Here is a 17221-nt window from a genome sequence, read left to right on the forward strand (position 1 = left end):
CTATTCATGACTATTCATGACAGGCAGGCAAGCATTGGGCATGTCCCATTGCATCTGGCATCAAGTTACATCAGCCGAATGTAGGCGAGGTGGGAAGTCAGAGGAGGAGACCATCTGCCGGTCTTCGGATATGAGATGAAACAAAATGGATGCAAATTATTTTGTTTCCTCGACAGGGTCTTTTGAGTGATGCGAGGTGGTTTGTCTTCGTGTTCCATTTTGGACCAACCGATCGTCATATTCCGTGTGTTGGGCCGAGAACCGATTCGGGCAGGTGTGAAACCAAAATGCTATTTAAAGGAGAATTGAAGGAAAAGGAAGTGATCTTCATCAATTGCCCAACTCAGAATTCATGGTGCTCCCTCTCTGTGGCCCAGAGATTGTGGTTGCACAGGGCCATGGTAGCTTCCAGAAGCAGCTAGATCCTCCTGCACATCTCAGAAGAAGGACAAGAACAAGGATAAGAACCAGAAGGAGAAGAGGAAGGAGGAAATCTCTCAGCTCGCCAGGTGCGTTCCCTTCTTTTTCGTGTCAACCGGACATTTGCACAAATTTGTCTGTGATCAGACCTCCCCCGCATCGAGGAAATGCGATATTATGTCAGAAGCAATGTGGAGATGTGGTATGGAGGCAGCAAATTAGATCAACATTCTCGGTTCCTGATGGGAAAAAGGAAGAAGAAAAAGACGATGATGAAGTGAAAGGAAAAGGAAAAAGGGATGGAAAAGATGATGAACTTATGGATAAAGGGGAAGTGATTAAGCTCATTTTGTCAAGCCATAATGATGGTATGGATGCTCTAGAGCATGGTAGGTTCTCACATGCACTGGCCATTAAAAATGCTGTTGTGCATGATATCGGTGTATCCAATGCCCTCATCACCATGTATGGAAAATATGGACACATCCACGATGCTCGTATCATCTTTGAGAAAGCCAATGGCCACACGGTCATCTCTTGGACGGCCATGATTCATGCTTATTCTCACCATGGCCATCATTCGGAAGCTCTTAGGTTTTTCCGAGAAATGGAGAGCCAGGCAATCGTGAAACCGAATGAAGTCACCTTCGCAACTATTCTTCGATCTTGTGCAGCTATTTCTGCCCTCACAGATGGCCATTCAATCCATCTCAGTACAGTAGAGAATGGATTTGAATATGACGTCTTTGTGGGAACATCCCTTATTGATATGTATGGAAAGTGTGGATCTCTAGAAGAGGCTCGATTTATGTTTGACCGGATGGTGAAACGGAATTTAGCTACCTGGAATTCGATGATCACGGCTTATTCTCAACAACATCAATATGCTTGGCATGCACTGGAGGTCTTTACAATGATGCTATTAGAAGGTGTAGGGCCAGATAGGATTACCTTCATTAGTTTGCTTAGTGCATGTGCCTTGGTAGGGTCATTGAGAGATGGGTATGTTATTCATGAACATGTGGTTCGGGATGAGATTGAAAAAGATGTCATGGTCGGTACTTCACTCGTTGATATGTATGGCAAATGTGGTGCTTTGGAAGAAGCTCGGTCGACATTTGAAGATATGTGTGAGAGGACTGTCGTCTCTTGGAATGCTTTAATTGGAGCATATAGCAGCAACAAACAAGGGGAAGAAGAGGAAGCCCTTCATCTTTTTGTTGAAATGCAGCATGAAGGTGTAATGCCAGATGAGGTCACTTTCATACATATGTTCCATGCATGTGAAAACTCTCTAAAGGGTAGAGAACTCCATGCCTCCATCACAAACAATACAAGCACCATGTTAGAGACCGCCCTTGTTTGTATGTATGGGAAGATAGGCAACTTAGATGATGCTCGGCGTGTATTCGATAATATGTGTTCGCGTGATCTCGTATGTTGGACGGCCATGATCATGGCCTATGTTGAGAAACGAGAAAATAGAAATGCTCTTTGTTTGTTTCAGCTTCTCAAGAAGGAGAACATAAAACCTGATGTAGTGAGCTTTGTGGGTGTTTTAACTGCATGTGCAAATCTCACTTCATTAGATGACGGTAGAGAAACCCATGCACTTGTGGCGGAAAGTGGTCTCGAATCGGAACTTTTTATCTTGAATTCACTTCTCAATATGTATGGGAAATGTGGATCTTTAGATGATGCTCATATAATTTTCCAGAAAACTGAGCAACGGAATCTAGTCACATGGAATGCAATAATTGCCGCATATGCTCAACGAGGCAATGCAAAGGAAACACTTCAATTATTCCGACATATGCAGAAGGAAATGATCACACCTGATCAAGTCACCTTTGTGAGCGTACTTTCCGCATGCATTCACGAAGCCTTATTGGAAGAAGGCCTCGATTGTTTTGAGACAATGGTTATAGATTTTCGAATCTCGCCAAGCATTGAACACTATGGTTGTATGATTGATCTTTTCGGACGATTTGGAAAGTTAGCTGAGGCAGAAGACCTCATTTTCAGCATGCCTATAGTGCCAGATGCTCAAGTCTGGAACACTTTTCTTGGTGCATGCAAGGCACATGGTGATGGTATCAGAGGATTGTTTGCAATGAGGCATGCCATGAACATGGAACCTAAAGATGCGGCACCTTACATTTACCTGTCAAATATGTATGCTGAAGGAGGGAGATTGGATGTGAATGGACCAAATAAAGTTCTGGTGAAAATGTGAACACTGTTCTGGATGCGAAAAGTCAGATTCATGAAGTTAATGTTTGTTTATGCAGAGACATTTCTCAAGTCTACTTACATGAAATATCTGGTGTGCTAGAATTCTGGTGACTCCAAATTGTCATCATTAATTTTGGGAAATCAAAAGCACCACCATCAGTCAGTAACAGCAAAAAGGGGTTTCTGAAAAGGACCATTTTAAGTGCAAGTGTGTGCTAATGTGAAAAATATAAATCCAACTTGCCAGAATTAGTTTTGGTCTTGCCACGAGGCAGCAAAAAAAAAACAACTGCTTTTTTCCAGAAAACTCGAACTGAGGAATCAAGGATTGAGAACACTTGACAACCAAAAGTACTGGTTTCATAACTGCAAATGGTTGTGTTCTTAAAAGCGAAGTTGAAGGAAAATCATACTGTTTGTGGATAAGGTAAACCACAATTACGATAGGCTCACAATGTCTGGGAACTAAAGCACTTGACAGGGAAGGGTATGCTAATGAGAGAAACATTGTCCCAGAAAAAGAAATTTGATGCAATGCAATGTGGCGACGCTAACAACGTGAGGACAGACTTTGATTTGAATATTGAATCCTTACCAGATTGCAACAGTGGAAGACGCAAGACCATATACTTAAGCAGCAATTTGACATTGAATTTTTCTACCAAATTGCGAAGGTAAAAAATGCAAGATCATATACTCAAGCAGCAACGTGAAAATTGAATCCTACTACCAAATTGCAATGGTGAAATGCAATACATGTATTCAAGCAGAAATTTGAACACTAAATCTGTATACCAAATTTTGATGGTGAAAATGCAAAACCATATACTTAAAAGCAGCAAGCAGGCTCATGTAGTTGCTTGCTTATGACACGATACGATCACTGATATATGTTAAAACTATGTGACCTTGACTGGATAAGTTTGCCAATATATGTTAAAGTATGTAATTAAGACTGAATAAGTTTGCAAGTAGGCAAGAACACTGCCAATCTCTGAGCTAGCTTGATTTTCTCACAGAATGAATAGAATCAAGAGCATAGATTACTAATAAAAAAAACAGCAAAGATATTGCTCAAAAAGTCTAGTATCTTTCAGGTAACTTGATTTTCTCACATGAGATGAATAGATTTGAGATCATAGATTAACTTTTGAAACATTTCAGGTTTTCAGTTTTTCAACTTTCTGCATATGTTGAAGTAGTGATTATGATTGTTTAGTTTGCCAATATATGCAAAAGATGAGACTACTAACCTTCAAGCCTAGCGAGATTTGCACATGAGATGAATAAAATCAAGATTACAGATTATTATTGAATAATTTCTCAATTAAGATATCATAAGAGAAGAAAGGTATCCTTTTGAGCTAGAGCAATTTTCTCGCATAAGAATAGCATAGATCACAATTGTAACGTTTCAATAAAAGATATCATTGAAAATTCTAAATCACAGATTATTATTGAGTGATTTCTCATTTAGAATATCATAAAAGAAGACTTGTATCCTTTCAAGCTAGCTCAATTTTCTCACATGACAATAGCATAGATCACAATTGTACTATTTCAATAAAGATGAAATTTGTAAATGAAGGTTAAATGTAGTTATCCTTGATTGGCAACGGTGGTCATGTGATTTTGGGAATATGGCATTATGATAAATCATTCTAGTTTTTTTGCCACCTTGATATGATATATTCTAAACATTGAGTTTGTGGTTCCATCACTTCCAACTTCCTTGTACTTGGGTTGACATCAAAGATACCTTGTCTTAATGTTCCGAGTCATTAGTATGTATAGTCAAACAATACAAGTTAGAATAAGGCACAATGCCATCCTTTTACAGCATTTGCAGAAACAGAAGAAAAACTTATTTTGATGTGACAGATTGCAAAGAAACACTTCTATTAAATTACAAAGAAACATATCCATTAATAGAGAATAGAGAATACAAAAAATGCTCTTTGGTTAGGTGTTGTAATTAGCCATGTTTACAATATATATTCTCAAAGAGGTGATGTGAGCACCAAGAATCTTAATGTTGACCACAAATGAGATGAAACACATAATGGACCACCCGACGAATCTCCATCAAGTAGTGGAGGAAACCAGATCCCATGACCTTCATTCTCATAGAATGAACGCAGCAGCCCATTTTTATTAAAAATGCCTACACCCTAAAAATAAAAAATCTTCAGTAATTAAGAGAACTCTCTCTCTCTCTCTCTCTCTCTCTCTCTCTCTCTCTCTGTCAAGTATATTACCGAGTGATAAACCAAGCCCTTTTTGGTAGCTAAATCATGGCCCAAAACATCTCTTAAATATTTGTATGTTCGACTTATAAAGAGAGACTCCGCATACAAACCATAACTAAGGGGAAATTGCTGGAGGATGAAAAGGCTACTATTAAACTTTGTACCTCCATGATGTAGATGATCGTGCCATGTGATGGATTAAGCGGAATAGTTGCTTCTGACCCAGGACGCATCAGAATGTCCAGCAAGATCTACGTGGACAAAAAAACAAAGAACCCTATCCTTAGCTAGTTTTCTAGGCACATGTTAATTATGTCAAAGACTTAAAAAAGAGATGTGCCAAGTTAACCTAATGGATATTAAAGGAGGAATTCTTGTTAGAAACAAAATGTTTCAATTATTGCAATAACATTTTTGTTTGAGAGGGTTCCAGTAAAACAGAAGCCTTACAGATTCTTCAAATGAAATTGAGCTGCTTATATGTTCAAATTGGCCAGCAATCACTCTCACTTCTGCCCCCCCCTTTCCCTTGCCACTTTCAAGGAACAATTTATTAGCATCTGACATCTCTACTACATTCAAATCCTTTGAAAAGCCTTTGATCACAGCCTTATTCATATTGTCAGTATCTGCTATATCTGTCTGAAAGCGAACTTGAATTCCATGCCGACTGAGCTCATTTCCTCTGGCATCCATAATCTCATGATTATTTACATTTTCCTCCAAGAAATATGTCAATGTCTCTGTTTGGTAAGTCTCATCATGCTGATGAAGTGGATACAAAAAGAACTCATCCAAAGTCAAAACATTCCCCAATCCTGCAAGCTGCAACCAGATTTTTAAGTGTGAAACCAGAGAAAACTTTATCCAGAAAAGACATTGTTTATCAGTCTTTAGTGTAATGATACATTTCTTGAATATCAAGTTGCCAAATGTCCTCCTTGCATGTTATCTTACTATTCAGTGCTCGTCATTTTGACTTTATTTATTTCTCTAAACCTCCACCAGATGACCACCATTGATGGAAGCACATATGGATAGAAGGTGACAGAAATTTGAAACCTTGAATATCAAATATAAATGACACTCCTATAGTACATTGGTTCTAGGCTCAAGGAAAAACAGTGGTTTTAAAACTCACCATGACAACTGAAAAGAGAAAATTATAATACATGTCAAAGCGAAGCATATATACTATATTAAAACTCAGAAAAAATGGTGTGATAATCGAAATAGAGAAAACATTTGGAGTGCAAATAAAACCTTTGTCTTCTGAACACAAACAGCTTCAGAATTAATTCAATGTGCCATAGTTGTTAAGAAACGTGTATTCTACGTTTTAGAATACTCTGAAGTATTCTACACGTATTCTACGTTTTAGAACTGCCATTTTATAATTTTTGACGTATTCTAAGTATTCAGCGCATTCTATATATTCTATGTATTTCACATTTCAACAAAGTTTTAAAATTTAAAATTTTCTTTTTTTAAGGAATATTTCACATATTTTACATGTATTCTACGTATTTAAAGTAATCTACACATGTTCTAAGTATTTAGCATATTTTATGCATTTTATCTGTAAAATGTGTATTCTAAGTATTTAAAAAAAAAGGTTGAATACTTTTGGAATACTTAGCATAAGTATTCTACTCGTATGGTATGCTAAGTATTCTACAACAATGAGTCAATGTGCAAGTGCTGGATTGTTCTGATGTCATAAAATTAGCCTAACAAACATAGGTATAAATAAAACATGTAGAACACTAGAGTCTTCTTCTCCAACCACTCATATGATGATAATCCATGTATTATAGATGGCCTTCACTGCTACCTTTTGGGTTTTTTAAAAAAAATTTGATTCTTTGGCATGGTCAGATAGCCAAGAAACCCACAAAGACTCAAAAGGCATGAAAATTACCCTCGTAGATGAATTTTGAGTTTTCATGGAGTGTTACTAGTTGATCAAACTAGAGCTTTCTAATATGAGTATTTGCATACATTTTCCATCTAAGGTTTAGGTTAGGAATCTGCAGTTTTAGGATTACAAATTTAGGATTTTAGGGTTTAAGGTCAGATTTTCAGGCTTTAGGATTGTAGTTCTTAACACCTAGGGGTTTACGGTTATTTTGGGATTATAGCTTTTTCAGGACATACCGCTTGTGATGAAGCTACTTCCAGGACCCACAATGCGAATAACACTGGCGTTGAGCCGAGCTGCAGTGAAGACAGATGCCTGTGACGGGAGGCTCTTCTTATTATTAATATAACTGCAACATACAGCACTCCCTTGTCTCTTCTTCATCAAGCCATGGCCCACAAGCCTAATACTAGCGATGGTTAGGAGAGCATCCATGGCCACAAATTTCGTCTGTTTACACCATCAATCCGGCTCCAAAGCAATCTCTGCGTCAATGGGTTCGATCCTTCTGCCTCTGTCTCTGTCTAGATCGATTCGATCGATCGGATAAGCTCTGAGAGGTTAACCCTGCGCTCCTCTTTATTCTACAGGAATATACCGCCCCCGCCCCCCTTATATTTTTTGTTATTCCCGAAATACCCCTGTGTTTTCGGTAATTCCCGAAATGCCCTTCTGTGTTCTGACCTTCCTTAATTATGTTCAATTTTTTTTTCTTCATTACGTTTTGAAGGAAGATAATCGCACATTTAATGGGTGCTTATTTACCCTAGTTTGGTTTTCTATTAGACTGTTGTGATGCAATTGCCACTCGTTTATGCGAATTCGGTATTGATTATTGGTGCAAATGGGGAATGATTGTCTCGAAATGTTGTAAAATTCGGATAGCTTCATTTAGAGTTGACTTGGAAGTGTGCTCAAACTACAAACTAAGTGGACATAAAAGCATGGAAGGTGATCGAAGACCTATCAGATGTATGTATGCCCAAAAAGCTCCTACCTCATGGAACTCGGAGCATAAATACATATGCTACCACATAAGGGGCACATACCACCATGCCCTTTATGTAAAAAGGTGGCACTAAAAACTACAAAAAAGCGTGGGACACTGATTGTGAAGTAAATACACACAACATACGCATTACATACATTCATACAAACACATTCATCCATTCATATGCATACAAACATTCATACCACACATTCATTTACTCATACAACATACAATCATTTGAACATACATACACATACACACTTACATACAAGCTTATATAATCATACATATAACGTACAACTTTAACTCTCTATCGATCCTTCTTATGTCCTCTTCTCTTGTTCATACACTTTCACACTTGGTTCCAATGCCAAATCCTCTTTGCTTGTGACACATACCACAATTACTTAACATTCCCCCCAACCATGTTGGATGTCATTATGAATCCTAGTCCTCGGGGTAAGGAAGACTACAAAGGAAAGGGAAAGGTAAAATGAGATGTGGATGTCATTAGGAGTGGAAGATAAGGAAGGGCTTGTTGTTGGGGGGAGGGGGTGATGGAGATTGTTCTGGAAATGGAATAGAGTTAAGGAGAGTGGTGTAAGATGGGTTGTCAACATGGTGGAGAGAGACAAAGGTGTTGAATATTGATGGGAGGTAATTCAATGTCTTACGATAATGTGGTGATTGTGAAGAACTCCTTCATGTTACCCTCAAACCATTGATGGATGGCAGATGGTGAACATGGAGGGTGGATTGCGTCTGTACTTGGACTAAGGAGGACGAACCATGTGTGAACCATAGTTTCAAAGTCACATTGGTAGGACGATGATAGGATGGTTATTGGCATCTAGAGATCGCACCATTGGTGCCTAGTGGGACTATCATTGAGGTTGAAAGTGAGGCCCCAACTAGGATGTAATACTCAAAACAGGGATGAGGTGAGGAGAAGTCTAAGTAGTGTCAACATTCAAATTGAGGCTTGGATGTCAAGGTCAAGGATATAGATGTATTTTGTCGACAACGTTCTCCACAACCTAGAGGATCTTGACTTTAGTGGGTTTATTTCGGCAAGGATGAGGGGAGGTTTGTCAAATGAAGAAGAGTGTAGGATCCATCCACTTAGCAATATTAACATAATCAAACCAAGGCCAATGCTATGGAAGAGGGAAGAAAACAAAATTCGCGTGGATATTCAATGGATGACTAATAAACCACCATTGTAATTGGGGTTGAGTGTGTGATTGTTGAAAAAGAGAAAGCACCATGGTGATTAAACACTTGGAGGGTCAATAAGAGAATCTAAACCATCGTGGAATTGACCCTTGGATTCGAAGGGATTGGGGGCAGACCATGTATGCCTCTTATCAGCATACAAAGCACATAGTAGGACCTTGTCATGTAACCAATGATGTGCATTTAAGGGTAATTGATAGGGTGTGATGTGCGAACCTTGTCACGTAACCAATGTGCGATGGGCAATGGAGTTATGAGAGTGGGGCTAAACAATGGTGTTGTTATGAAGGTGATGAGGGTGATTTTAGGATAAGGATGGAGGTGGTGGAGGTTAGGATAAGGATAAACCCTAAACCTTGGAAGTTGGAAATCTTGTTTGTATTGGAAATCCTTACCAATACGAGTTTGGTTCTATTGCATTTGAGTCCCTACTAGTTTTGGTTTAGTATTGTTGTTTATGACATTTTTTGGTTCTCCAATATGGTCCTAGATGGAATGCTATGAAATATGTTTTCTCTCTTTGTTGTTGAGATGGGCCTTTATATGGTGGCCATGGATCCATCCCCCAAAAGCTTAGATGCATACCTTGAGGGATTTTATGGAGGATTTGCAACTTCCCATCTTCGATCCATGTTCATTTCCATGTGATTTTCATTAGGATGGATAGAGAGATGATATAGATAGTTCACATATTGTATCAATGTTTTGAATTCTAAATTTCTAAATTTTTAGTTTTTTGGAGTATTTTCTAGTCTTATTGATTTCACTAGAACATTGACACCAAATCAACTTTTTTTCCTTAATTTATCAAGTAGATGGTTACCATTGTTCCCATTTCTCTGCATTGTGTGGGACAATGGTTGCTACACCGAGGATATGTGCCACCTCTACGGTTCCACACCATCCAAGTATGTTGGCAGACTGACCAAATTGAATATGTGGCATTTACAAGAAAATGTCGGGACTTAGAGGCATGATCTAATTGATGCATGTTGTCTAGTTTCCATGCTCACATTGAGGCTCCTTAAGTGAGAGTCGAGACCTTAACAAGTGTTGACTTGTTAAGGTCTCATCATTATATAGTTTTCATTGAGTTGTCCGCTTGTGATTGAGATATGGTTTGATGGCATTGTACTGCCCTCCACACATATTGACTTGAGGTCCTTGTGTCACATGTCCTCTTTGTTTGCCTTCGAGATATCATGTGTGATCACCTTTATTCATGCTTATCCTTTAACTTCTATTGGTTTCTTCTCTTGGTTGCACCTCTAAGGGTTGTTTCATTTGACATACTCAACATTGTTATCCAAGTATCCATTCCCTTTACGTTATGAGTAGCCAAGAAAATTCAATAAAGTATCTTCGTACATGTAGTAATCCTATGGGCTATATGTCCACTTTTTGGTTGAAGGAATCCCCACGGTTTTGCTTCTTGGCAAGAAGTTCCGTAAGCTTTTGATTGTTGCTTTTTGTTGAGAGTCGAACTCAACTTCCCATAGATAGGTTTCACACTAGCTCATGGACATGTTGGGCTAGTTTTATAAATAGTAGAAAGGGCACTTGCCCTAGCTTAGTTGGTATATAAACCAACACATTGTAACTTAGTTACTGTTGGATGTTTTATGTTTGATGCATTTTTGGTTAATATACGTTTTATCTATCTTTGACTTAAGAGCTCTCTCTCTCTCTCTCTCTCACACACACACACACACACACACACACACACAATCTTCTTCCGATGCATTGCAATCACTCTTGCCTCCCATTCCGTTACATGGTATCAGAGCGAGGTTGCATGATTAAGCCTATTCGTCTGTGTTGTGCTACACGCCGAAGATCAACAGAACCGGCCCATCAACAAAGAAGAAATCACCATGAATACTCAAATGGGAAGCGCCCTTCCTACCGAGAAGCTCGACAGAATGAACTTTGCATCTTGGGAATACAAGATGCATCAATACCTTGTCGGACAAGGCTACTGGAGCTACATCGAAGGAGCTCACGAATCACAACCCAACCCAACACACGCCGACTATCCCACTTGGGAGCAGGCCACAAGCCGTGTGTTGTATTGCCTTGCATCATGCGTTCATGATCATATGCTTGGCTACATTCGAGAGGCAAAAACGCCGAAGCAGGCGTGGGAAAACCTCAAGAAGATTTTCGTAGCCAATACGGCCGCAGGAAAGCTTCAACTTCGACAAGAGCTCAACAATCTTCAACAAAGGGACATGTCAATCGGCAACTACACCTTAAAGATCAAGGAGTTGTGCGATGCCCTTGGATTGATCAATGTTAGCATTGACAACGAAGAAATGGTGCAGATATGCCTCGGTGGCTTGGCACCGCGATTTGGCGCAATAAGATTGGCCGTTCTCGCGAGAGAGAATCCTCCCTCCTTTTTTTATCTCCAATCATTGTTGCTAGTTGAAGAGAATCACGTGCATCAAAGGAACAACACGCATGACGGACAAGTGCTATATTCGAACTTCGATGGAGGAAGAGGACAAAGCCACGGAAGGAGAGGTCGATTCAGCCAAGGCTGACACAACCAAGACCTTAACTCCCACCAATGGCAAGTGGACAAAAACGGCCCCAGAGAGTTCGACGGAAGGGTGAGTCATCACGCCAGACCGAGCAACCGGAGGAACCCAGTTGAGTGCGGGTACTACGGAAAACCCAATCACTACGAAGAGGAGTGTCAGAAAAGAAGCGTGAGGAAGGCCGACAACTAACAAATTATGCCACGAACTCCGACTACGGTGACCACGGCGGAATGTTCATAATGAAGCACGAAGCACACTCAATGTCCGCACTTGCGTCAACTACCGATTCCACTCCGAACAACGTATGGTTTGTCGATTCAGGAGCATCCAATCACATGACGTCCCATGAAGATTGGTTTCGGGAACTACGGAAGCCCGAACATCCCGAATATGTTGAAACATGAGATGACATGACTCACCCAATACAGCATATCGGGAACATCCCATTCAGAAATGACGGCAAACAGGCCTACCTCAAGAATGTGCTGCATGTCCCCACTATTACGAAAAACTTGGTCTCGGTTGGCCAGATTGTCGAACAAGGAATGCAAGTATGCTTCAATAACGATGGGTGCTTCATTGAAAAAGGCGATCAAGTCATAGCTCACGGCTGTCGTGAAGGCCGTATGTTCATCCTCAAATCGAGCGAGGTAAAATCGGCCATGTTTGCAAAGGGCCAGAAAGTCGAAACCGACTTGAAACTGTGGCACAAGAGAATCGGCTACATCAACCTCCAAAAGCCCCAGAACATGCTATCGAAAGGAGTCGTAATCGGACTCCCGAACTTTATGGCGAAGGAGATTACAGGCGTATGCGAAGCATGTCAGTGCGGAAAGCAACGCTGTCACCCATTCCCTAAAGAGCGGAATGTGAACAAAGGAATCTTGGATGTCGTACATTCAGATGTGTGGGGACCAGCCCAGACAGCAACATTCGGCGGATGCCGATACTATGTCACGTTCATCGACGACTTCTCTAGGAACACCTGGATCTATCCGATGAAGCAGAAGAGTCAAGTTTTCAGGCACTTCCAGATTTTCAAAGCCGAAGTCGAATAAACTACAGGTCGGCATGTACGATGTCTTCGATCAGATGGAGGCAAAGAATATTTTTTGGATGAATTTACGGTGCTTCACTCTCTCGACAGTGAATTTGAAGATCTCGACATCCGCATAGATGGAGCGAAGAAAGCCATACTCCCCACGGATCGAGAGCTATGCCGATCCACATGTGTAAACCGATACGGCTACGACAAGTACATGGCGTAACACTACGCTTTTATGATGAAAGTGGCGTCAGTACGGGAACCGGAAATGGTTTCCGAAGCCACAAAGGATCCGTGATGGATCAACGGGATGAATGAGGAGATGGAAGCTTTATGCAAAAACGAGACATGGGATCTCGTTCCTCTCCCGATCTACAACATACTAGTACGCACCTCCAAGTTGCTGATATATTTACGAAGGCCTTAGGAGTTGACAAGCTTGGGCAATTTGCATCGGACCTTCGTCTCACGACATCTACATTGCCGAACTTGAGGGGGAGTACAGGTACAGGCGACGTGGAAGCGATACACAACACATACGCAATTGATCGAGTACGCGAGTACGCAACATAGCCGACTAGACAAGTCGAAGTACGAACCGAACAACCTTCTCGATAGATAGAAGTTGCGTTCGAAGGGGCGTATTGAGAGTCGAACTCAACTTCCCATAGATAGGTTTCACACTAGCTCATGGACATGTTGGGCTAGTTTTGTAAATAGTAGAAAGGGCAGTTGCCCTAGCTTAGTTGGTATATAAACCAACGCATTGTAACTTAGTTACTGTTGGATGTTTTATGTTTGATGCATTTTTGGTTAATATTGTCACGGACAAGTATAATAGTGTAGAACGAAGATAAGATTGGAGAACAAGAGAGAGGAAAAGAACAAGAACTCAACTTATAGAATCCGTAACTTGTGTTGTTCACCTTGATTAGAATCAAGGTGCACATGATTATTTATACAAGAGGGTAGGGCTATGTAAGCCAGCTTGAAATAGAGTGCATGAGGATGCATGCAAGCTAGAGAGTGAGAATGCATGTAAGCTAGGAACTTCCAATGTTCAATCTACACTATATGTATGAAGTTGAATTAAATACAAGGATGCATATGTAGCTCAAGTGGTAGGGTTTGCCTAGTAGAGACCATGAGGTCTTGGGTTTAATCCCTACCTTCCTCTGTGGCATATGTCTATGACATTATCCTCCCTCTAAGGCCACCTCCTAGCACCCACGACCGGTTTATGGGGGTATCGTTGGTGAAAAGCGTGAATTGCCTCTGGTGCATTTTGTAAGTGTGTAACTGGTTCCCATGTGGCATTCGAAAGAGGGCAACCTTTCCATAGGACCAAGTATTGAAATCGTCGTCGACGCAAGTGAGAGTTGAGGTTCTGATCAACCTCATACTCCTCACCTGTTGATAATTCCACAGGTGGCGGCGGAGGAGGTTGGTGTCCCGGTATGCGAGAAGGATGATAGAGTTTGAGGAGAGAGACGTGGAAAACATTGTGAAGCTGAAATGTGGGGGGAAGCACTAATCGGAAGGCGACTGGGTTAACGTGCTCGAGGATACAGTAGGGGCCTAGCTTTTTGTAGTCGAGCTTCGCACAGGGACGAGTGGTTGCGATATGTTGTCGTAGGAACCAAACCATGTCACCGACTGCGAAGGTCGGCGTGACTAAGCGATGTCGGTCAGCGTGAGCTTTATACTATTTGCCAGCGGCACGGAGCTCGAGGGAGAGGTCACGGTGGACATCTTGTAAGGTGTGGGCACGCTTCTCGGCCGACGGATTGATGGATATCTCCGGAATGGAAATGCTGAAATGAGGGTGGAAACCGTAATTTGCAAAGAATGCGGAAACTTTAGTTGAGGCATGGATATTGTTATTGTAGGCAAATTCCACCATGGCAAGGAGGTCCACCCAATCGTATTGTTGGTAGCTAACTGAACAACGGAGGTATTGTTCGAGGATTTGGTTGACTCTTTCGGTTTGGCCATCAGTTTGAGGGTGGTGAGCGGTTGACAAGTTCACAGAAGTCCCAAATGTCTATAGCAGTCGACGCCAAAAGTGGGAGATAAATTGAGGCCCTCGATCAGAAGTGACATCCTCAAGCAAACCGTGTAAGCGGACGACATTTTTCAGAGAAAGGGCAGTTGTCTCCTCCCCCGAAATGGTTTTCAAACATGGGACAAAGTGAGCCATCTTCGAAAACCGATCGACGACCACTAGCACCGTGTCATGGTCACCGACTCCAGGAAGGTCGGTGATAAAGTCCATGGAGAGAGATGCGCAAGGTCGACTAGGGATTGGAAGTGGGTGTAGAAGGCCATATGGACGATGGTGAGCCGCTTTGGAATGAGCACAGACGTCACAAGTTTTGATAAATTCTTTGACCAATTTCCAAGGTTGAGGCCACCAAAACCCCCGAGAAAGCAATGCTAGCGTTTTGGCAACCCCAAAGTGTCCGACAAGAGGATCATCGTGGCAAGTTTGTAGAACTCGGAGGTGACATGGGCCATCTGGTACGTAAAGGAGGTGATTACGATAGAGTAGCCCATCGTGAGTTGTAAAGTGACTGAGATTTGAGCTTTGTCGTTCCTAGGATGGGTTGTTGAGGCGCACCATGATGTCAGTAGCGAAAGGGTCCGACGTAGTTGCTTGGGCAATCTCATTTAGCAAGGAATCATCGTGCAACATATAGGTTGCGAACATGTGGAGTTGATCGGGCCACAATAAACAATGCGATTGCTCAGAATAAGCGTCGTCGCCTGGACGCAATGCAAAATTGGGTCGCCGAGAGAGAGCATCTGCTTTCCCATGTTGAACGCTGAGACGGAACAAGATTTCAAAGTCGTAGTCGGCAAGAAAAGATGACCAACGAGCCTGCCTCCGATTCAACGTACGAGTGGTGGTGAAGTAGATGAGATTCTTGTGGTCGGTCACCACTTGAATACGATGTTGCGCCCCAGCCAAATAGGGTCTCCATTTAGCAAAGGCTGAGATGATAGCTGCGAGCTCCTTGTCGTAGACCGGATAATTGATTTCCGGGGCTATAAACTTCCGAGAGTAGAAGGCGACCGGATGTAGGGTGCCATTGTCATCAGGTTGGGACAAGACCGCACCTATGGCAAATTCGGAGGCGTCGGTTTCAACCTGGAAAGGGCGGGTGGGATCCGAGTGGACTAACAGGGGGGTGGAGAGAAAAACTGCTTTGAGGGCATTAAAAGCATTATGTGTTGCGGGGGTCCAAAGAAATGGAGTATCTTTCCGGGTAAGTTGGATGAGAGGTTGGACTAGGGATGAGAACTCATCTATAAATTGTCTATAAAAATTTGCAAAACCAAGAAACGATTGTACCTCTTTCAGCCGAGTTGGGAGAGGCCAATCAGCGATTGCGGCGACCTTGCGTTTATCCATTGTGATCTTGGTAGGTGAGATCATGTAACCCAGGAATTCCACAGAGGTCCGATCGAATTCACATTTCTCACTTTTGGCAAAGAGCCCATATTCTCAGAGTTTGGTGAGAATTAGCCGGACATGGTGTGTGTGCTCCTCCCAGTTGGAAGAAAAAACTAGGATGTCGTCAAGGTAGATGACCATGAAATGATTGAGATACTCTCGAAAAATATTATTCATCATGTGTTGGAAGATGGTCGGAGCGTTGGTAAGGCCTAAAGGCCTCACTTTGTACTCGAAATGTCCATAGCGTGTTTGAAAAGTTGTTTTCCACTCGTCCCCAGGCTTGATGCGCACCAAATTGTAGGCGCCCCGAAGGTCGATTTTGGAGAAGATATGCCCCGTTCGGAGTCGATCGAGGAGCGTTGGAATTAAGGGCAAGGGGTAACGATTACGTACCGTAACTTTGTTGAGACCCCGATAATCGACACATAAGCGTAAGGAGCCGTCCTTCTTTTTGACAAATAAGATTGGTGCCCCGGCCAGTGATTTGGAGGGTTGAATGAAGCCCTTCATGAGATTCTCAGCCAAATATGTGCGGAGAGCCTCAAGTTCGGGTTTGGATAACCCATAGATAGGACCGAATGGGGGATGCTCGCCATCTTGGAGTTCTATTGGGCAATCGTAGGGGCGATGAGCCGGTAATCGATCGACATTTTGCTTTTCGAAGATGTCGGAAAAGTCGCTATATCGGATGGGTAAATTGGTGACAGGAATGGTGGCGTTCTCCGACACAACGACCAGTGTAACGACCAAACCGGACTCGACCGCAACAGAATCAAGAGAGTGTCGTGACCAAGCAGGAATTGGCATTGTTGGAAAAGTGATGGAGCGGCTACACCAATCCACCATCGGATTGTGTGTCTCCAACCAAGATAGCCCCAACACAATCGGATGTCGGGGGGTCGCGATGAGGTAGAACATCAGTTCCTCCTGGTGTGCCCCGATTTGAAGTACCAACGGGATAGTGGCATTGGTAACCGCCCCTGATGAGAGAACCCGACCATCGATCGCTTCAACGGATATGGGTTGTGATGTGCGGACGGTGGGGATATTATGTACGCATACAACCGATTTATCGATAAAGCAAGTAGATGCTCCGGAGTCGAGCAAGGCATGAGAAT

The 17221-nt window shown here is 42.0% G+C and overlaps 2 protein-coding genes across 2 annotated transcripts; one reads left to right on the forward strand and one right to left on the reverse strand.

The window, feature by feature from the left end:
• The first annotated feature begins 342 nt into the window (after positions 1-342).
• Positions 343-3806, forward strand: LOC147854114 (pentatricopeptide repeat-containing protein At2g13600-like). The gene has a single exon (XM_087331996.1). The coding sequence runs from the start codon at positions 353-355 to the stop codon at positions 2654-2656; it is 2304 nt and encodes a 767-aa protein (XP_087188122.1). The 5' UTR covers positions 343-352; the 3' UTR covers positions 2657-3806.
• Positions 3807-4398: 592 nt separating this feature from the next.
• On the reverse strand, positions 4399-7386 carry LOC147854115 (uncharacterized). The gene is made up of 4 exons (XM_087331997.1): positions 7062-7386; positions 5355-5722; positions 5069-5155; positions 4399-4826 (listed from the first exon to the last, which is right to left on the reverse strand). The coding sequence occupies exons 1-4, from the start codon at positions 7258-7260 to the stop codon at positions 4656-4658; spliced, it is 825 nt and encodes a 274-aa protein (XP_087188123.1). The 5' UTR covers positions 7261-7386; the 3' UTR covers positions 4399-4655.
• Between the last annotated feature and the right edge of the window lie 9835 nt (positions 7387-17221).

The sequence above is a fragment of the Azolla caroliniana genome, unplaced genomic scaffold (assembly GCF_043228905.1).
Source record: "Azolla caroliniana isolate FFs.n. ecotype wild unplaced genomic scaffold, voAzoCaro1.0.p SCAF_16, whole genome shotgun sequence".
In the NCBI taxonomy this organism is placed as follows: domain Eukaryota; kingdom Viridiplantae; phylum Streptophyta; class Polypodiopsida; order Salviniales; family Salviniaceae; genus Azolla; species Azolla caroliniana.

Coding starts and splice junctions, on each gene's coding strand:
- LOC147854115 (XM_087331997.1), bottom strand. CDS start 7,260: ATGGATGCTCTCCTAACCATCGCTAGTATTAGGCTTGTGGGCCATGGC. Junction 5,156..5,354: donor CAATTTCATTTGAAGAATCT/GTAAGGCTTCTG, acceptor TTGTCCACGTAG/ATCTTGCTGGACATTCTGAT. Junction 4,827..5,068: donor CGATCATCTACATCATGGAG/GTACAAAGTTTA, acceptor TTTTATTTTTAG/GGTGTAGGCATTTTTAATAA.
- LOC147854114 (XM_087331996.1), top strand. CDS start 353: ATGGTGCTCCCTCTCTGTGGCCCAGAGATTGTGGTTGCACAGGGCCAT.